The following is a 23,247-nucleotide window of genomic DNA, read 5'->3' on the forward strand; positions in this document are numbered from 1 at the left end:
GTGGGATACACTGGGAGGGGAGTAAGAGAAAGGAAGGATGGGGAAAGTTATTATTTTTTTTCACAAATAGAAGTCAAAGAGGAGAGGGTAGGGGGAATGAGCAAAACTTGAATCTCATAAATACACGGAGTGGGTGTGGAAATACATTTTATCTAATAGGGAAACAAAGGGGAAGGGGAAAGATAAGAGGGAGGGTTAAGGTTAAGGGAGAAATTAGTCAGAAGCAAAATAAACTCTTAAACAAAGAGAAATAAGTGAAGGGGAAATACATAATTAACAATTAGAGCTGTGAATAGGATGAGCTCACTCATAAAACGGAAGATGATAGCAGAATGAATTGGAAACCAGAATCCAACAATATTGTTCCTTACAAGAAGCAGACTTGAAACAGGAACATTCACACAGGAATAAAATAAGGGGCTCAAGCCAAAAATTATGCTTTTTATGCTTTAGCTGAAGTTTTTTTTTTAAGGGTAGGGTAGCAATTTTGACTTCAGACAAAGAAACAGCAAAAGTAGACCTAATTAAAAGATGTAAATGGGGAGGCTATATTTTTCTAAATAGTACCATAGACAGTAAATTAATATCCACACTAAACATATGTAAAACAAATGGCTTAAATTTTTTAAAGGAAAATTTAAATGAATTACAGGGAGAAATAGATAGTAAAACTGATGTAGTTGGAGACTTCAATTTATACTCTCTGAGACCTAGATAAATCTAACTAATGATCAAAGAAATGAAGTACTTCAATAGAATTTTTAAAAAGTTAGATATGATAGACCTCTGGAAAATATTGCATGAGAATTAAAAGCAATATACCTATTTCTCAGCTGTGCATGGCACCTTCACAAAAACTGACCATATATTAAGTCACAAAAACTTCACAAAGAAATGCAGTAAACAGAAATATTAAGCATATCAATATTCTATAACAAGTTGCTTGCTTTCTCAGAATTGATGGAGGAAAGGGAAGGAAGAAAGGAGAGAATTTGGAACTCAAATTAAAAAAAAAATTTTTTTTTTTAGGCATTTGGGGTTAAGTGACTTGCCCAGGGTCACAAAGCTAGCAAGTGTCAAGTCTTTAGTTTGAGGCTGGTTTTGACTTCAGGTCCTTTGAACTTCAGGGCCAATGCTGTATCCACTGCATCACCTAGCTGCCCAGGAACTCGAATTTTTAACAAATGTTTTTACATGTAACTGGGAAAATATTTTAAAATATTAAGCATATAAAAAGATATGAAGAACAGTTTTTAGAGGAAAACATTCAAGGTATCAATAGCTCTATTTTTTAAATGCCCTATATCACTAATAACTAGAGAAATAAAAATTTACCCAGTGTACCTTTATATGTTTCTCTTGAATCTTGTGTTTGAATGTCAAATTTTGGTCTCTTCATCACGAATGCTTGAAAGTCTGCTATTGCATTAAATATCCATTCCCATCCCCACCCCCAACCCCAGCCAAAAGATTATACTAAGTTTTGCTAGGTAGGTTATTCTTGGTTACAATTCTAGCTCCTTTGCTTTCTGGAATATCATATTCTAAGCCTTCTATTCCTTTAATATGGAAGCTGCTAAATATTTTGCGATCCTGACTATATCTCCATGATATTTGAATGATTTTATCTGGCTGCTTGAAGTATTTTCTCCTTGACCTGGAAGCTCTGGAATTTGACTATAATATTCCTGGGAGTTTTCATTTTGGGATTGCTTTCAGGAGGTGATCAGTGGATTCTTTCCATTTATATTTTACCTTCCGTATCTAAGAAATTAGGGCAATTTTCCTTGATTATTTCTTGAAACATGGTGTCTAAGCTCTTTTTTTGCTTATGGTTTCAGTAATTCTTAAATTATCTCTCCTTAATCCATTTTTCAGGTCAGTTGTTTTTCCAATGAGATATTTCACATTTTCTTCTATTTCTTTCATTCTTTTGAATTTGTTTTATTATTTCTTAATGTCTTATGGAATCATTAGCTTCCACTTGAGCAATTCTAATTTTTAAGGAATTATTTTCTTCATTGAGCTTTTGTACTTCTTTTTCCATTTGGCCAATTCTGCTCTTGGAGGAACTATTTTCTTGAGTGAATTTGGGTACTTCCTTTTCCATTTGGCCTGTTCTTTTTTTTAAGGAGTTTGTTTCTTCAATGAAAAAAAATTATCATTAGGCCAATTCTATTTTTAAGGTGTTATTTTCTTCAGTGTTTTTGTGCCTCTTTTACCAAGCTATTAATTCTCTTTTCATAATTTCCTTGCATCAATCTCATCTCTTTTCTCAATATTTCTTCTACCGCTCATTTCTTCCATTAACTTTTCCAGAAATTTTTATTGGGCTTGGGTCCAATTAGCATTTTTCCTTGCTGCTTTGGTTGTAGTTGTTTTTATGTTATTATTTTAGGAGTTTGTATATTGGTCTTTCCTGCCACCATAGTAGCTTTTAATGGTCATGTTCTTTTGTTGTTGTTGTTTGCTCATTTTTTCCAGCCTATTTATTGACTTTGAACTTTTTGTTAAGGTTAGGCTTTGTGTACCTGGGGGTGGGGAGGCATTGTGCCAAGCTTCAGGCTTTTTTGTACTGCTGTTTTCAAAGCTAGATCTGAGAGTCTGCAAGTATTCAGTGCTTGTGTTAGTGTGTTGTGGAGAGAGCTGTACTCACTGCTTTCCTTATTTGTCTTCTGGTCTTTACCCAAGAAAGGTCCAGGGAACTTTGACCAGTGTCCTTGCTCCCTTGTGAATGACTCTAAGCACTCCTCTCCACCCTGGAATTGTGACCTAGAACTGCTTATGGGCAATAGAGATGCCAATCAATGCCAGCTACACCTACTGCCAACAAAGGGTTACATGTAACCTTTTTCTGACCAGTTGTCCAACCTTCTTACCATCTGTAGGCTGAGAGCTCCAAAGCTGCTGCTGTTGCTGCTGCATGCATGCATGTGCTCCAGTCAGGCCTCCACCTTGGTGTCACAGACCTCTCTTGCCAACCTCCTAAATTGTCTTACACTAGAAAAATGTCTCACCCCAATCTTTTATTGGCTCTGACAATCCAAATATGATTTGAGGTGTTATTTTAAAGTTTTTTTGGTGGGGAATGTTGGGAGAGTTCAACTGGATTTCTGCATGTACTCCACCATCTTAGTTTTGCCCCAACAAGTAATATTTTTTCAGGAAAAAGATCAACATAACTGATCAACACATCAGAAAAGTCTGAAAAAATGTATGCAATGTACCTGTGAACTTCCCACCTCTGCAAGGGGGTGCTATTGGTAATGTTTTCTCATTTTTCTTCTTTGGAGCCATAAATCTTCTTTGCAATTTTGCAATATTCACTTTTGATTTGTGTATGTTTCTTTCTATTTCCATTGTGGTTAAGTTATCGTGTATATCATTTTCTCGGCTCTTTACTTGACTTTTCTTTATTTTACTTGGCTCTTGGTTTCTTTACTCTGCATCAATTCATGTAGGTCTTTTCATGCTTCTCCATATTCATCACATTCATAACTTCTTACAGCATAGCAATATTCTAAAGGAATTAGTGGAATTCATGTAATTTTTGACCATTCCCCAATCAATGGGTATCTACTTTGCTTCCAATTCTTTACTACAAGATAAAATGTTGCTATAAATATTTTAGTGTTTATGGGAGTATAAGTTGTGTAGTGGAGACTCTTAGTCAAATTGTATGGACATTCTGATCACTTTCTTGAAAGAATTATAAATTGCTTTCCAAAATGGTTGTACCAATTCACAACTTCATCGATATTCACTAGTGTGCATATTTTTCTCACGATCACTTCAGCATGAATGGTTTTTTATGCTTTCCTTATATATTCCTGATTTCAATTGATTGTACCAGTCCCGCTGCCCCATATCTCTTCTCCCTTTCTAAGTTTCGCTCCATGATCAAGTGAAGTCAATAAGCTTTTATTAATTGCCTACTATGTGCTAAACACTGGAGATACAAAGAAAGGCAAAGACAATCCATGTCCTCAAGAACTTTACAATCTAATGGTGGTAGTGGTAAAAGAAAAAACTGTCTTATACTAGGTGCCTTTATTTCCTCTCCACTTTTTCATCTAAATCAGGAGTTTAATCTGGAGTCTGTGAACTTGGTTTTCTTTTTAACATTTTGATAACTTTCTCAATATAATTAGAAATTCTTCTAATCCTACATATTTCATTTTATGCATTTAAAAACATTATTCTGGGAAGGTGTCCATAGGTTTCATAGCTAAAGGCATCCATGACACAAAAAAGTTTAAGGATTCTCACTATAAACCCTCTGCAATCTGACTTCCAACCTCATTATTCAAATGAAATTGATCTCTCCAAAATTACCAAAAATCTCTTCATTACCAAATCTAATGACCTTTTGTCAATCCTATCCTTGACCTGTCTGTAGCAGTTGATAAAGTTGATCATCTTCTCCTGGAAACTCTTTCTAGGTTTTTCTGTGATCCAATCCTCTATTTCTTCTCCTGTCTCTTTGCCTTCTCAGTATCCTTTACTGAATGTTCATTGATGTCATACCCACTAACCAACCATATGCGTCCCCTGGGGCTCTATCCTGGGTTCTCTTCTTTTTTTGCTCTATTTTAATTCACTTTGTGATCTCATCAGCTCCAGTGGGTTCAACAGATCTCTATATCCATATGTAATATGTATTCGTACACACACATATGCATATATATGTATATGGAACTAAAATCCTAAATCACCAATTGCTCCTTTGACATCTTAAAACATGTCTCATAAACATCTCAGACTTAATATGTCTAAAACAGAACTCATTATTTCCACACACACCTAATTTTCCCCTCTTCCAAACCTCCATATTACTGTTGAGGGTACCACCATCCTACTGGTCACCCAAGATGTTAAGCTGGTGCCATCCTCTGCTCTGTATTCGCACCCCACTTGTCCAATCCATTGCCAAATCTTGTTATTTCTACCTTCATAACATCTCTCTTATATATACCCTTCCATTTACACACCTACCACCCTACCTCAAGCTTTCATCACCTCTCATCTCAACTATCATAATGCCCTAACAGTTGATCTCCCTGCCACAAGTCTCTCCTCCCTCCAAACCATCTTTCAATCTGCTGCCATGGGAGTATTCCAAAAGCATAGGTCTGACTACATCACCCCTGTGGCATGACAGCAGTGTCCTGATGCAACTCCCTTTACTCTGATGCAGCTTTAACATGCCTTTTGGTTCCATCTTCCCTAGTAACTTCTCCGGTAAAGCTTCCTTCCCTCACAAAATCTGATTGGCTCCAGCTTCTCTGATGTAGCTTCCTGACTTAGGGCCAATAAAAAGCTTAAGCCATGTGGGCTCTGGGCCTCTGAAATGTGGCCCAATATCATTCAAGTCACTATCCCTGATGACTGACTGATCAGATGGGTTTCCAGATAGAGATGAGGAGGATTGTGTCCAGAGAAGTTATGTGCCACAGTATCCTTGCTGAATATCCTTGCTGTGTTAGGGCTAAAGAAACTTCCTCTGCTCTTAAGTGTTCACTGACTCAAGATTGATTCATTTCTTCACAACATCAAACCAGAACTAAGAGCCATGCCTACAATTCCCCTACTCGGTAAACTCCAGTAGCTCCCCATTGCCTCTAGGATCAAACATAAAGTCCTCAGTTTGACATTTAAAGCTCTTAATGATTTAGTGCCCTCCTACCTTTTCTGCTTTCTTATTTTTCTCTCCTTCACACATTCTAAAATCCAGGTACAGTGGCCTATTTGCTGCTCTCTGCACAATACTCCATCTTTCATCTGTACGCATTGGCTGCCTCTCTCCTCCCCCAGCCAATACTCAAAAAGCTCTCTTTCCTTACCTGTGCCTTGCCTTTTAGTTTCCCTACCTTCCCTCAAGTCTCAGTTCAAATCTTGTGTTCTACATTAGGTTTTTCCCAGTTTCTTCAACTGCTAATGTCTTCCCCTTTGAGAATATTTACATAATACATAGTATATCTACTGTGTAAATTTCTTGCATGTACCTAGTTATGTATACATTATCTACCCCATTGGTTTGTGAGCTCCTTGAGAGCAGGGACTGTTTTTTATCTTTCTTTGTATCCCCAATGTTTAGCATAGTGGCTGGCACAAAGGACTTAATAATTGTTTTTTGTTGAGTTATAGCCTTTTTTAATATCCAGATATTTTTAGGTTTTACCTTTATAATTATATTATTTATGATTTGTGAATGAATGAAAAAGCATTTATTAAGCACTTTCTATGAAGAATCGACATTTTCAAATTGTGGTACTGGAGAAGACTTTTGAGAGTGCCTTGGACAATAGGGAAATCAAATCGGTCAATACTTAAAAAAATTAATTCAGGCTATTCACTGTTAACAGAATTTTAAATGTAGTCCTGACAGGACTAATCTCTAACCTGTAAATAGCTGGAGCTGCACAAAGCAGGCCAGAGACAGGAGTGCCAGAAATCAAGTAGTGATTTAATTAATTACTTCCAGAGTGGGGAATGCAGTCTGCAGACTTTTGTAGTTCTCCTGAGAAGGAAGGCTCCATGTACTGGAATGAAGACACAGTTTGTATACATAAATCACAAGTGAGAAAGGAAGGGAAGGTGGATTACAACACAATCATTTCTAGGGCCTGAGTGGTTTCCCACGACAAGCCCACGAATGCAGGACAATACAGGTGTTCTTGAATCCTGTGGGAACAATTCTCAAGTTCATCGTTTCACGTCTTAGAGGTCATTACTTGGTGGGGTACAGGACCAGGGCTCTGTGACGGGAACAGGTCCTACATTCTTTGATTCGCCTCACTTAACATTCACAGGCACAGTACAAGCACAGGCATGTCAGAGTGATTAATAACTCTAAGTTGCATTGTGAATCTCTGACTCCCAAGACAGAATCTGCTAGTGAAATAGTAGCTCTGAAAAATCAAAATTATTAGTATATTCATTACACATATTGTACCGATTAATATGAAAATAATAAATCCCTTCACATCACTGAAAAGTCAAATACAGCTTAAATACTTTGGCCGTACAATGAGAAGATGGGACTCATTGGAAAAGACCCTGATATTGGGAAAGATTGAAGGCAAAAGGAAAAGGGGACAGCTAGAAACAACAAACATGAACTTGGAGAGACTTCAAGAGATAGTGGAGGATAGAAGGGCCTGGTGTGCTATGGTCCATGAGGATACAAAGAATTGGACATGACTGAACAACTAAACAACAAATGTACCAAGCCCTATATTAAATGCAAGGGATACAAATAAAAATGAATATCAGTCCCTGTTCCCAAGAAAGTTGCCTTCTAATGGGAGAGGACACATATAAGAGAATCATGCCTAGGGAAGGATATTTTGATTGAGAAAGTCATAAGTATTCAATCGTTGTATCCTTTCCAGAAGCAACAGTAGTATTGATATGTTCACTGTTCTCATAGCAAGAGGTAGAAAGTAAGAAAGAGGGTGCTTTGCACATGGCAGCATAGCAAAGAGATGATCAGGGTGAAGCATGATCAGGGGTCTAGAGTGGCTAGCTAAGGTGGGCTTTCCCCACTCAGGATAGCGCAGCCCCCAGTGTTAATAGTGTAGATAAGATCCTCTATTTAACAAGTTTTAGACAAGTGGTTTTAGAGGACCTTATAATAGAAGTTGAATACACATATTGCTAATATCAAATGAGTTTAAATATTTACTAAAGGAGGACCTTCATAGAACTTCATGTCTTTAAAAACATCTATAATCCAGGCTTTTCTTTAATTTGTATAGGACTTCCCTCCAATTAGTACGATTTTAATTGAAAATGCTTTAGAGGGGAAATATAATACTGTATATTAAATTTTAATGGCATAACTATTGTTTTATATTTATATTATAGAATACCTTTTCCCCATACCATCAATGGTAATGGATTTTGTTTGATGGGAAGGGGAGGCATTACTATTGGAGTTAAATCCTTAATGGAAAACTGTATCTGGGCAAGTGACTATAATTGACCCATGGTATTTAGACAGTATACCACCAGGTGGTTTGGTTGAATTAAAACTACTTTGGGGAGGGGGAAAGGGAGGACAGGTGCAGGTGGTCCATATACCTCAATCAGTTGATGAATTGATTCCCTGTTGCCCCACCTCCAAGCCCAGTCAATATAATAACAGAAAATAAGGGGCATATAACAAAGACAATGATATGTTAAAGTTTTAAACAAAGTATGCAGGAGGACATGTATTCTTTGTTATCCCTTTATGAGATATACATTTGTATTCAAGTTTGATGGCTTTAGAAGGGCAGCTTGCCATTGGCTGGCCCAAGATCAGCCTGTCCTTGTGTGGCACTTAAATAGCCAGTTTGCCAGCTGCAGAGATAGAAGGAGGTGCAAGGAGTGTGATCACTGGCAGTCTATAGGAGAATCAGTAAGGAAGGAAAGAAGGAAGGAAGGAAAGAAACAGGTATTTATCAAGTGCCTACTATGTGCCAGGCACTGTGCTAAAGGCTTTATAAATATTATCTCATTTGATCCTCACGATATCTTAGGGAGGGAGGTGCTATTATTATCCCCGTTTTACAGTTGAGGAAACTAAAGTAAAGAAGTAACTTGCCCTGGGTCTCATAGCTAGTAAATTGATTGAACTCGAATCTTCCTGAGTATTCTAGCCCAGCATTCTATCCACTGTACCATCTAACAGCCTGAAAAGAGTAACCCCTAGCAGCAGTAAGCCAACTGTGGATTTAATGGAAAAGTCTGGAAGATGGGAATCAAGCCCCGAGGTTCTAGCTGAGTAACCCACCCAGGGGAGACCCAGTCTGAGGACAGTACAAAAAGAGAGAGGACATCAGAGTACTGAAATGCCAGAGGCATGAGTGGACTTGACCACGTATATTCTCTACATGTGTGCTTCACAACTAGTGTACTCAAGTTGGTGCCCACTGTTCCCACTGTCAGCATTTGTATTTATGGGACAGCAAGCCCAGGGCATATAGGGGGAATGTCTTATTGGTGCTACTATTACTATTCTATATTAGGAAATGTGTGCCTGTTTTAAGCTATAGCTTTAGGAGTGAGGACCCACAGAATTACTTTGAGTCTTACGTAGTAACAATCCTGGCAATCCAGCCTACAGCCTTTTAACATGCACACTGTTGGTATGGAATCTTCAGAGGCAGTGCTACAATAGCTGCCAGTTATCCAGTAGGAATTGAACAAGTTTAGCATAAGCCGATAATGATTTAACAAGTTAAAGAAGCAATTCGTATGCCATTTTTCAATTGTTTTAAGAATCACAGGGTTTTGAGGGCAGCTAGGTACACAGTGGATAGAGCTCTGGACTTGGAGTCAGGAGGACCTGAGTTCAAATATGGCCTCAGACACTTGACACTTGCTAGCTGTGTGACCCTGGGCAAGTCATTTAACTCCGATTGCCTCACCCCCCCCCCCAAAAAAAATTGCAGGGTGTTTTTTTTAAACTTGTCGTTCCTTTTAGCCATTGAACCCACTGCTTTGCCATTCATGTACATAAACGTGAGAGCCCAGATTCAAAGTCTAAAATATCTTCTTCCTTTTCAGTAAGCAATGGTAAGAAAATAAGTTAAGATTTTCAGGAAAGTCATTCTATTGCTGTAGCAATGGATGCTGTATATTTTTAGATTTTCTATCAAGTCTACTATCCAGGTTATTGATTAGAATTGGTTTATTTTTATAGCATTTTAATTCCTCGAAATATCAGAATCTATGTTGTGTTATTTTTTATATGCCCATTATAAGATTGTGTTATTTGACTGACTCTTTGTACCTTTTGTATCATGGAAAATCAGCTTACCTTTGCAAAGTGCTTCAAATACAGTATTTTGGTTCATTTTTATTGACTAATCTGTAAGGGAGATAGTTCTAATATTGTTAGTCTCAGTTTTCCAGATTAGTAAATTGAGAATCAGAATGTTTGCGAACTTCCTAAGGTCACAAAACTGGCAAGCACAGAACCTGGATTTGTATCTAGGCCTTCTAACACAAGTGCTCAAGTTTTTTTTTAAAATTATCATTATGTCTTGTACTTTCAGCATCTATCAAATGAATGTATTATTATTTTTTTATTCTCATAGGACACCTACTTGGACTGTCTCATGATGATTCTAAATTTTGTGAAGACAACTATGGCTCCATGGAAGATAAACGCTTAATGTCTTCCATCCTAACTAGCATTGATGCTTCCAAACCCTGGTCCAAATGTACATCAGCAACCATTACGGAATTCCTGGATGATGGTCATGGTATGTATTGTTTCAGTTCAAACTGTATATAAAATCAAACCACTTAGTTTCTCATGAGTATTGTATTATTTTATATCCATGTAATTTGAAATTTTCAATAAATCCAATTTGAGTTAATCATTACAATAAATGATAATGGAGGAAACATAAAATACTAACCTCACTAGTTATATAATGATGATAATTTTACTTTTAAAGTGGAAAATTTGAAGGGAATCAGTAAATACCTCAACATTACTTTGAAAGCCTGGATTTTATTCTCATCTTCACCACTGTCTTCCTTTGAGAGTTTTTGCAAATATCAGAGAATCACATAAACTAAAAATTGTTAGGGACCTTAAAGACCAAGTAACTCTACTCATATCTAAGCAATAATTAATTTTATAGCATCACAGATAAGTGGTCATTCAGTGTCTGTTTGAAGAGTTCCAGTGAGGTACTTAATATATACTCATAAAATTGAACTGAAGTCTAAAATAAGCCCACCAGTAACTTTGTTTTGGGTATGGTCTCTTAACAGTTCTGAATCTACTTAACTATACTTATCACTTAGCCTACATCTATCCATTATAACACATGCTCTGAAGCTACTATCCCAGCTCCTACCCACACTAATGAATAGAGTCTCAAAAGTGTGGCTATTAGGTCCCCTCATTACTGAAGGGGTGCCTTTGAAAGGTTGTAGGATATTTTTTCTAATGCTGTATAGCTCAGGTTCCTACCTGTGTACTTCCATCTATAATCATCATTCAATATCAATTAGTCAACCAGATTTAATTAGATTTTAGAAAAGGTATTTACTAAGTTGGTACAGAAAGAGCATCAGTACTCTTCCTACTCTTCCTAAAAAAAAAGTCTGTAACATACTCTCCCACAAATACATACCAAGTCCAGGAGAAAGAAGAATCAAGCTTGGAGTACACATGGAGCAAAAGGGTAACACAGCTCCTGGAAATCCTTTTCCTGGAGTCCTCAAGATATTCCCCTGGGTGTGGTGTAGATTTTCTGTATCACCTCTTTGTAGAGCTGTGAATCGACCTCCAGCACGTCCTTGGCTCCTGACGCAGCCACCACTATCTGCTGATCTGGTCCAGTGACTGCTAGGACACCAATGGGAAAATGAGGTATCCTCCAGATGCCCAGAGTTTACAAGGGCCAATTCTAGTCAAGAAAGTAGGGAGGGAATGAGGAGGAGCCAAAGATCAAGATAGAGCCTGGGGCTCTGAGAGGAATCAATTCTTTCTCAGGGATTAAGTAGAAATACATCTTCACTTGCTTAAATCTCTAAGGTTCCGAAATTTACTAAATTAGAATAGACTTACTGTCTTACCTGTGGTGTTTTTTTTATTAATTCAAAGAAGTGGGGAGAGGGGAAGGAATTGTTCACACCTAGTGAACAAAAAAGGTAAGTTCTCACCTAATAAGTGTATGGAGATAAGCATTTTATCATTTCCTTTAAGTGAGGTTGGGTAATTGATGATCAGCTCAGTAACTCTCCTTTTTTTTTTTTATACCATCCAGTCCATGATAATGGCACTTTGAAAATATCTAAACATACTATCTAAAATCTAAGCATTCACTGTTACTGATGTGACTTAGAGCTATTTGTCACATATATTATAGTTAACAGATAGAAAACAATTAATTTTGCTTCTCTGACCCATCTGTTATTAGCTATCGGAATGGTTTAACTCTAGTGTGGAAGTCATTTATAGGTATGCCAGTAGGCTGGTGAATTAGCTTCTTTCCTGCCCTTTCCCTAAGAAAAATAAAATGGAAGATTTTCTTTTCAAAATGACTTACAAGAAAGTTTTGTGGGCTTCAAAGAATAGAAATGGAAAAAAGAAGCCAACACATAGTGTGAATGATTGCAGACACTTCAAGTTTTCTAAATCAATTTTAGGTTTATCTTGTTGAGTACAAAGGCAGAAAATGTTTTATTAAAATGTTACAAATTGGTGAATGACTGTTACACTATATTAAGAAAATAACATTTAAAATATTCTCTGAAATTTAAATTTTATTGAAAATCATCTATTTAAAAAACACAAAATACTTATACGGATATGCATTGATGTGGATGTTTTCTCCAACAATGCCTACTCTCTGGTACTTTTATCCATGTCCTCTCATAAACTCAGCATGAAGTCCTTTGTCCTGGGCCCAATGTCCTTTCCATCACAGTCAGCCAATTTTTTTTAACCATACTTCCTTAATTATATCATTTATTCTTATCCTTTTTTTAGTTCTTTTTTCATTATTATATGTATACATGCCTGTGTATATATGTATGTATACATATCTGTGCTATTTCTCTAATCTAAATCTCACACACGGTGTGAGTCCTCAGAAGGTATGCGACTGTTACCCTTAGTTTCTAATGGGAAATATTATGGATCAGATATTCTAATGTTATAGCATCCAAGCCTTCACCCATGTGTTTCTTATTACAATCATCTCAATTAGCTCTAACAAAGACATAGACTAGATGGGAAGAGTTTAATAACTAGAAGAGTTATTCAAAACACTTCCTCCATTAACCTTGGGTTCTTTCCCCTACAAATACATAAAATCACTATGGGAAAAGTGGACTCAAACTTAGAGCACCAGCGAAGGACACATGTAGGATACACGTATGACGAAGGATAATCAGAATTCCTTGTTTGACAGAGCATGGAAGTTCTTTCTGTCTTTCAAAGAGTCCTTATACCAGGTTCTCAAGATCTCTGCTTCTATCATCAGCTTAATTATTAGTATTTTAAATGTAAGCTCCTTGTATAGTAGAGTAACTGAATCATACCAATTTTAGCCTTCTTTCTATAAGTGAAGCCAGAAGACAAAAGAAAGATATAGCTAAATGGAAGGATAGTCTTAGTGAGGCAGATAAAGGATTTGGCAGAGTTTTTTTTTAATTGTTTTACAAAAGCAAAAAGAAAAATAATTTCATAGGAAACTGGGTCATTTTGTATTATAGTACCATAATAAACATTTTCAAGAAGACTATCATGAAAATAATTGCAGTTTATGTACCAATATCTTTTACATAGTCCATAAGGAAGGAGAGAAAATCTATGAACAACTCAATAAGATCAAATGGAAGATAGTGGAACCAAGATGGCAGAGTAGCAGGAAAAAATATAGTCTCGCTCCCCAACACAGCTCCTCCATAAAGATATAGATAATGCACCAGACTAATTGGGAAATCCAAGAAAAAAATCACAGTTAAACATATTTCCAGCCTAGATCAACAAAGGTAGAAAAAGAGATTTGCAGACACTGGAGACATAGGTCTACTCAGGAGTCCACCATCAGGAGCATTTCATTGCTCTCCTCTTGAGGTGAGGTCTCAGTTCTAGGCCCCAGCCTAGTATTTAAGCCTAATCCAACCTAACCTGAACCTGAAATCTGATCACGGTATTCCACACCAACTATGAGCCCATAGTTATGTGACTTTGAACCAGAATTTTCAAGCTGGCTAATTATGGGTGAGGCCAGCAGCAATGTATTAAAAGTACAATCAGGGGTTAGTCCACAGGTGTGTTCCTCAGTCCCTAAACCCACATCAGGAATTTGCAAAACTCGGAACAGGAGGTCAGTGATCATATTTTTCCTTGACTCAAACCACTTTTTGGAGCACTGAAAGCTTGCAGGTCCATATTCTTTCTGAACTGTCTCTGAGATCTGGAATTAAAAAAAAAACTCAATACTCGAAGAGAGCTACAAAAGGACCCAACAAAACACAAGCTGAGCCCAGACATTCCTTGCTGAAGTGCTCAGAACCTAGCCCTAACATAATGTCTGAAGTCAGGAAGTAAAAAAAAAAAAAAAAAAGAATCTTAACATAAAATGCTATTAAAATGGCAGAGATGGTCCAGACACAATTCTAGAAGAAGACAAAGACCACAAAACATCTCCAATTGAACAAGCCATAAATAAATAAAGAAAAACACAGATTGTTCTCAAGTTCAACTAGAATTTCTGGAAGAGATGAAGCAAGAGATTTTTTTAAGAGCTAAAAATTATTTAAAAATCAAAGGAGAATTAATGGATCAAAAAAATGGGAAGAAAAATGGGAACTATGGAAAAAAGATATGTAAAGAGAATTAACAACTTGGCATAAGAAGTACAAAACCCTATTCAAACAACAAGTATGAGAGGATGATGGAGAGGAAGACCCAATTAGCAATAATTACTGTGAATACCAATGGAATGACCTCACCTCTGAAACAGAAGAGGATATCAGAATGAATTAAAAACCAGAATCCAACAATATGTTGTTTAAAGAAAAACATGTGAAACATAAAGATTTAGATGGAGTTAAAACAAAAGCCTGGAGCAAAATTTGTTGTGCTTCAGCTTAATTTTTTAAAAAGCAGGGGAAGGGCATCTAGGTGGCGCAGTGGACAGCGCACCAGCCCTGAAGTCAGGAGGACCTGAGTTCAAATCTGGCCTCAGACCAAACACTTGACACTCACTAGATGTGTGACCCCGGGCAAGTCACTTAACCCCAATTGCCTAAAAAAAAAAAACAAAATAAAATAAAATAAAAAGCAGGGGAAGCAATCGTGATCTCAGGCAAAACAAAAGCAAAAATAGAGTTAATAAAAAAAAGATAAGTGGGGGAATTACATTTTCCTGAAAGGTGCCATAGACAAGGAATTAATATCAACAATGGACATTTGTAAACCAAATAACATAGCATCTCAATTCTTAAAAGAAAAGCTAAATGAATTATAGGGAAACTACAATAGTGAAGATCCTAAACATACACCTTTTGGAGCTAGATAGATCTAACAAAGAAATGAACAAGAGAAAAGAAAAAACTGAATAGAATTTTAGAAAAGTTAAATATAACAAACCTATAAAAATTGAATGTGATTAAAAGTCATATGCTTATTTGTCAGTTACGCATGGTGCCTTCACAAAAACTGACCATATATTAGGACATAAAAATCTCATGACAGTGCTATCATAAGTAGAAAATTTAAAAATATTTTATAGGCCATAATGTAATAAAATTATATTCAATGAAGGACTCTAAAGCAAAGATTTAAAATTAATTAGAGAATAAAACTTGATCCTAAAGAATGGGTGGGTAAAAAAATCATGGAAACAATAATTTCATTAAAGATAATAACAACAATGAGAAAATATACTAAATTTTGGGGGATATTGCCCAAGCAATCTTTAGGGAAATGTGTGCACCACTAAATATTTTCATCAGTCAAAGAAAGAGCAGATCAGTAAACTGCATGCAACTAAAAAAAAAAATAGAAAGTCAACAAATTAAAAACCAAAATAGAAATACTGAAAAGTCAAAGAACTGATAAAATGGAAAGCCAAAAACCCCCCAACACATTGAATTAATAAAACTAGGAGCTGTTTGGTTGGGTTGTTTTGTTTTTTTTTTTTTTTTAGCTCAATAAAGTAGATAACCATTGGCTAACTTGATTAAAAAGGAAGAAAATAAAATGACCGGGAGCAACAAATAATAAAAAAGAAATAAAAGGAACAATCAGAGACTATCTTGGCCAATTATATGCCAATTAAAATAACAACTTAAATGAAAAGGATGAATATTTATGAATATATAAAATGTCCAAGTTAGCAGAACAAAAAATAGAAAACAACCCAATCTCAGAAAAAGAAATTGAACAAACCATAAATAAAACCCTGTTTTTTTCTTTTTTTCTTTCCTCCCTCAAAAAAATTCTGTTACTAGGTGAATTTACAAGGAAATTCCATCAAACATTCAAAGAACATTTAATTTCAATATTATGTAAATTGCTTGAAAAAAGAAGAACAGGTGTCATGCCAAATTCCTTCTATAATACAAATGTAGACTTGATACCTAAAACAAGGAGAATCAAAGCAGAGAAAGAAAACTACAAACCAGTATACCTAGTGAACATTAATACAAAAATTTTATATAAACTACAGCAACTACAGAACAGAAACTACAGCAACAAAGCAGAATTATACACTATGACCAGGTCAGAATTATATAAGGAATACAAAGTTGATTGGATATCAGGGAAACAAATATAATTGACCATATTAGTAACAAAAACAACAAACACCAACAAAGGCAAAAAAATGCTTTTGAGAAAATGCAGCACCCATTCCTGTTTTTAAAAAAATTACAAGATAGAAGAACTAATGGATTTTTTTTATTATTATGAGTAAAAAAGCTGTAGCATGCACAGCTACCATAATCCAGTAAAAACCATCTCTGCAGACAGGCTAAACCAGGTTGAGAGTAACTAGCAGGCCTCAAACCCATCAGTGAGTTAGGGGACTGTCTATCTCAAGCATGTGAAGACTTCCCCTGGTGAAATGGGCAGATGAGAACAATTTGTTCCATTGGCCATGAAGACAGGTAAACCAGGCTCTGTGGAGCACTTAGAGCTTGGTCAGACATTGAAGATACCAAGGTCATCCATTTCATCCTGGGCCATCACAAATCATATTGACTTTTGTCTTATAACTGGATTTTGATGACTCTGGAAGTGGGAGTGAGGCTGACAACTTTGTGCAGCTCTGGCTCACTTTATTCCAATTCACGCTCAAGTCAAGACACCACCTCATGATGCTATTGGTCCTCTTTGAAAACTCATCTAAAATTAAGAACCTGCATTATGTGTAATAAGAATAAATTAGAGGCCTTTACAGTAAAATCAGGCATAAAGCAAAAGTGATCCTTATCACCATTAATATTCAATAGAGAGACAGTAATGTTAGCTCTAGAAATAAGACAAGAAAAAGATTTTGTGGTACAAAATGATAATTTTTTTGCTGATTATATGATAGTTTATTTTGAGAACTCTAGAGAGTCAACCACAAAACACTTAACAACTTCAATAAAGTTGCAAGATCTAAAATAAACACACAAAAATCATCAGTATTTGTGTATATGCATTTAATGAATGTTTATTGGATGATTGCATATAACTAACAAAATTCAGCTAGCAGTAATAGAATTTAAATTTCATTTAAAATAATTATAGAAAGTATAAAATACTTGAGTGTTTACCTGCCAAAGCAACAGGAACTATAAGAATGCAATTACAAAATACCCATTTCAAAAATGCAGACATTAAATAATTGGAGAAATATGAATTGCTTATGCAAAGACTGAACCAGTGTAATAAAAATGACATTACCTAAATTAGCTATTTCAATGCCATACCAATGAAACTATCAAATTACTACTTTGTGGAGCTAGAAAAAATAATAAAATTCATCTTGATGAATACAAGGTTAAGAATCTCAAGAAAAATAATTTTTGTTTTAAAAAAGTAGTAAGGAAGAGGTCCTAGCAGCACCAGACCTCAAACTCTACTACAAAGCAGTAATTATCAAAACAATTTGATACTGGTTAAGAAATAAGAAGTTTGATTAGTGTAGCATATTTGGTACACATTTTACAGAAGCAAATGAGCACAGAAGCCTTGTGTTGGATAAACCCACAGATTCCAGCTATTGATATAAGAATTCACCATTTAATAACTGTTGAGAAAACTGGATAGCAATCTGGCAGAAAGTAGGTATAGACCAACATCTCAACTGTATACCAAGATAAGCTCCAAATGGGTACTTGACTTAGACAGGAGGGGTGATATAACAGTCAAATTAGAAGAGCAACAAAGAAATTACCTGTCTGATCTATGGATAAGAAACAAGTCCATGACCAAACAAGAGATAAAGAAGTTCACAGCAAGTAAAATGGATAGTTTTGATTAGATAAAATTAGTTTTTGTTTAAACCACAGCTATGAAATTAAAATTAAAAGAGAAGCGGATAAATGGGGGCAAACTTTTGCAGCAAGTTTCTCAGATAAAGGTCTCATTTCTAAAATACATAAGGAACTAATTCAATTTATAAAAATAAGAGCCATTCTCCAATTGATAGATGATCAAAGGATGTGAATAGGCAGTTATCAGAGGAAGAAATCCAAGCTATCAATAGCCATATGGAAAAAAGTTCTAAATTATAAATACATAAAGAAATGCATATTAAAATGATTCTGAGGTTCTTCCTCATACTCCTCCAATTGTCATAGATGACAAAAATGGTAGATGACAAATACTGGAGAAAAACAAGTACATTAATGTACTGTTGGAGCTGTGAGCTGACCCAAACATTCTAGAAAGCATTCTGGAAAGTTGGAACTATGACCAAAATGATATTAAACTGTGAGCACCTTTTGACCTCATGATACCACAACTGAATCTACACCCCAGAGAGATGAAAGAAAGAGGAAAAGGATCCATATGTGTTAAAAAACAGTTATAGCAGCTCTTTTTTTTCCCCCAGTAGCAAAGACTTAGAAATTGAAGTGTTCGTTATTGGGGACTGAGAAATAGATGAATAAGTTGTTATATATGAATATGAAGGAACATGTACTGTGAGAAATGATGACAGGGAAGTGAGCAGAACCAGGAGACAAATAACTTTGAAGTCTTAGGAATTCTGATCAATGCAATGACCAACCAGAATTCCAGAGGATTCATGATGAAATGTGCTAACTGCATCTGGATAGAGAGGTAGTTGACGCATGCAGATTAAGTGTAGATTAAGATATATTTCTTTTGAACATAAGAAATGCAGGAATTTTTTTTCAACTACACAAGGTTGTAACAGGAATTTTGTTTTTCTTCCTATTTCAGTGTGGGGTGTGATAAGGAAGAAAAGGTGAACTTTCATGATTAAAAATTGAAATCAAATTTAATTCAAAAGCTTATTTAAAAATAAAACACGTGGAGGGAGAAAAAAGTAAAATGAAATATCAGAAAAAAAGATCAAATGAAGGAGGAGATCCCCTATTAGTGGTGAAGTCCTCCAGAGGTTATTTTCAGATGACACTGTGATGATTCCATAAAGTCCTGAATCACTACCCACCCCCCTGAGATCTATTTTTTCAAAAAGCATCTTTTAGTTGACATGTTCAAGGAGTTAACCCTTTATTCCTTGGCACTGATAAAATTTCAAGAATCCAAATATTTATTTTGTTAATCATAATAAATCTATAATATTTAAATGGCTGGTTATCAAATTAACTGTATAGACAATTTTTTCCAGTTTTAAAAATTCAGATTCTATATTTCTTCCTTGTTTTGGTTGTAGTAATAGAAAGGAGATAGTCTTCTACTATTTTATCTTTTGCTTTGTGTATATTTTTATTCATGTCTTAATTTTGAAGACTAACTATATTTATGCTTTTTTTTTTTTGATGAGGCAATTGGGGTTAAGTGACTTGCCCAAGGTCACACAGCTAGTAAGTGTTAAGTGTCTGAGGCTGGATTTGAACGCAGGTCCTCCTGACTCCAAGGCCAGAGCTGTATTCACTGTGCCATCTAGCTGCCCCGACTAACTTTATCTAATGAAATTAATTCAGAATGACTTCTAAGAATAGGGATTCTGGAATGTAACAGATTCTATTTTAAATAAAATATATTTCCACAACACAATGTTCTTAAACTTTAAAATGATAGAAGTATTCCTGATGCTATTATTCACAATTCTCTTCAACTAATTTCTAAAATGAAACAAAAACATTCTATTTTATGGATCAAGTTATATGTAAGAACAATTATGCCCTTAGGTACATTAAAACAATTTTGATGAAAACTCAGCTAGGATTTTAACAGGTCATAATATCCACTAAGGTTCATCTACCTTATTCAAACAAAAAATCCTTTAGACTTTCACTCATAATTTATTTACTTTTTATCACAAATTAACATGAGGAAACAATAGCCAATATCTGAGCAATTGAAAAGCCAATAATTTGATATTGGAGAAAATATAATGAAATATAAACCCCTACTCTTTAGAGAGAAGGGAGACTTTTAGGTCAGAATTTTGTTTACATTGGCAAGCTTGGTGACTGTATGAGATATATTACTACTTAATTGTTTTTTATTAATTATAAGTTCAGTTTAGAAGAAGAAAAAGGTCTCTGAAAGTTCTGTGGTTAAAAAGAAAAAGCTATAAAGATGAAACATTAGTACCTTAATATAAAACTGTTGAGACAAATTGATGCAAACTCATCTCAGGTCACTTCATTGGGACCTAGTAAACCACTCCATTTTGCATATGCTGATTTTACCTGGTTTCAGCTCCAAGGAATAAAATTGCCCCTCCCAGGATAAACTCATCACTTCTGATCTCACCACCATGCTGATAACACGAACCTTAACTGACACCACCTCCCTCAGCCTCCTCTCCCCTCTCAGAGAACTGAAGGGGAGAGTACCAGATTCCTCCCAGTGCTTTCCTTTATTTGAGGGCAGATACTGGACGCAGTCTAATACAATGGCTGAGTCTGACAGGTTATAAAAAGTCCTGCTCTAGTAGTCCCATTTGTTCTACTGGGATTAAGGAAGTGTATTAGATTATATAATCTCCAGGACCATTAATATTTTTTGGTCGCTTGGAGTTTGACTTCCTTTTAATGATCCGATCTTTTAATTCACATAGTTGTTCCTTTGTATATTATTCTTTTGGTTTCACTTTTTTCATCCTATGTTAGTTCATATGAATATTCCCATGTTTCAATTATTCAGAGATCATTTCCTCCTACTCAATAGCATTTCCTTACATTCATATACCACAGTTTTTTTTTTCTTTTCCAATCATTTCCCAGTCGGTGGGAAGCCAATTTGTTTTCAGTTCTTTGCTACCCCAAAAAGTGCTACTATGAATATTTTGTTTCTGTCTTTGACTTCTTTGGGATATAGGTGCAGTAATAGGATCACTGGGTCAAAGGGCATAAACAGTCATTTTTATTGCATAATTCTAAATTGATAACCAGAATAATTGGATCAATTCATTGAACCAAAAAATGTTAGTGTGGCTATTCCAATAGTTCCCACAAGCTCTGAGATATTAACTATTCTCATTTTTTGGTCATCTTTGCCCGCTTGTAGAATCTGATGTAAAATCTCAAAAAAAAATTTTTTCTTTCACTTTTAATGATTTCAGAAAGTCAGTCAATGAACAATTATTAAGTGCCTCCTATGTGCCAGGCATAGTGCTAAATGTTGAAGATAGAAGGAGAGACGTAATAGTCCCTGCTTTCAAGAACTTCACAGTCTAATGGGAGAGACAACATACAACATGCAAATAATTATGCACAAACAAGATAAATACTAGATAAATTGGAAATAATGGATAAAGGGAAGACATTAGAATTAATGGGGACCAGGTCTGGGCTTCCTGTAGAAAGTAGAATTTTAGCTGAGACCTGAAGGAACCCTGGAAAGCCAGATGGAAATGAGGAAGGATCACTTTCCAAACACAGGGAACAGCCAGCAGAAATCCCCAGAGTTGGGAGATAGAGTATCTTGTGTGAGGGAAGAGCAAGAAAGCCAACATCACTGAATCATAGAATACATGGGAGTGTGTGAAGTGTGTAAAGACTAGGAAGGCAGGTCATATGAAAGGTGTCAGACACCAAATAGAGGATTTAATTTTTAATCCTGGAGGTGTTAGGGAGCCACTGGAGTTTATTGAACAGGAGGGGTGACACGGTCAGACCTATGCTTTAGGAAGATCACTTTGACAGGGGAGTCAGACCAATCAGCATGTTATTGTAATAGTCCGAACATGAGATGATGAGGGCCTGCAGTTCTTCATTTCCTACCTGGATATGCCCCCTGGGACTTGGACGTCTTCATCTTCCTTCCTCCCCCACCCTTTTGTGAGTTGTCTTCCCCCATTAGATTTTAAGAGTCTTTAAACACAGGGATTATCTTTCTTTTTCCAATTTAAATCTCTAGCACTTAGCACAGTACCTGGCGTGTAGTAGGCACTTAATAAATGTTTACTGACTGACTGATTATACCAGGGTAGCAGCAGTGTCAAGGGAGAGAAGGAGAATGTATGTGAGATATGTTATAAAGGAAAAATAAACAGGCCTTGGTAAACCATTGGAAATGGGGGTGAGAGAGTAAGGAGTCAAATGGACTACACCTAGGTTGTGAGCCTAGGTGACTAGTAGGATAGTAGTAGCCTCAATAGTAATAAGGAAGTTAGGAAGAGGGGAAGGTTTGTTAAAAAAAGACAGTGAGTTTGGTTTTGAACATATTAAGTTTTCGATATCTATGGGTCATCCAGTTTGAGATTTGGAGTGTATTTTCATATGATCATTTATACTTTCCAGTTCTTCTTTTGAAAATTACTTATTCATATCCTTTGACCACTTTTGTATTGAAGAAGAGAATATACAGGGTGTCCCAAAAGTCTGAGTGCAATTTAAATTATTAAAAATTTAAGCTAGTGATGGAAAATGCTATCCAGATCCAAAGAAAGAACTATGGAATTTGAATGCAGATTGAAGCATACTATTTGCTATTTTTTTTCTCTTCTGTTGAGTTTTGTTTCCTCTTTCTGGTGGTTCCTCCTATTGGTTCTCATTCTTACTTATAACATTACTAATATGAAAGTATGTTTAATAGGAATGTATATGTATAGCCTAAATCAGATTGTGCATCATCTTGGGGAGGGTCGTAGGGAGGAAGGGGGAGAAAAATTTTAAACTCAAAAGCACATGGAAGTGATTGTTGATAAATCAAAATAAATTAATTTTAAAAATTTAAGCTAAAACTGGAACACCCTATATTTGTGTCAATTATGTATATATTTTGTATAACAGATTTTTTTCAGTGATATTTGACACAAAGATTCATTTTCCCACTCAACTATCTTGATTTTTGTTTGCATAAAAACTTTTTAATTTATGGAATCTAAATTGTCTAATCTAGCATTTATTGTTATATCCATCACTTGTTTTGTTGGGAATTCTTTCCCTAGCCACAGTTGTGAAGGGTACCTTCTTCCTAACTACACCAGTTTCTTCAATGATGTCACCTTTTACATTCAGGTTATGAATTAATTCATATTCAGTATGATAATTGGTATTAGATACTACACTAGAACTAATTTCTATCAAATTGTTTTCTATTTTTCCCATTAATTCTTGTCAAAT

At 35.6% G+C, this 23,247-nt stretch overlaps 1 protein-coding gene across 1 annotated transcript in view; it reads left to right on the forward strand.

The window, feature by feature from the left end:
- Window positions 1-23,247, forward strand: part of ADAMTS5 (ADAM metallopeptidase with thrombospondin type 1 motif 5) — a 78,217-nt gene that overhangs the window by 24,734 nt on the left and 30,236 nt on the right. The window contains exon 3 of the mRNA XM_027875427.1: window positions 10,089-10,256. Coding sequence (XP_027731228.1) covers window positions 10,089-10,256 — 168 coding nt within the window. The remainder of the gene's footprint in view (window positions 1-10,088; window positions 10,257-23,247) is intronic.

Source organism: Vombatus ursinus, unplaced genomic scaffold, assembly GCF_900497805.2.
Source record: "Vombatus ursinus unplaced genomic scaffold, bare-nosed wombat genome assembly UNPS02014809.1, whole genome shotgun sequence".
Classification (NCBI taxonomy): domain Eukaryota; kingdom Metazoa; phylum Chordata; class Mammalia; order Diprotodontia; family Vombatidae; genus Vombatus; species Vombatus ursinus.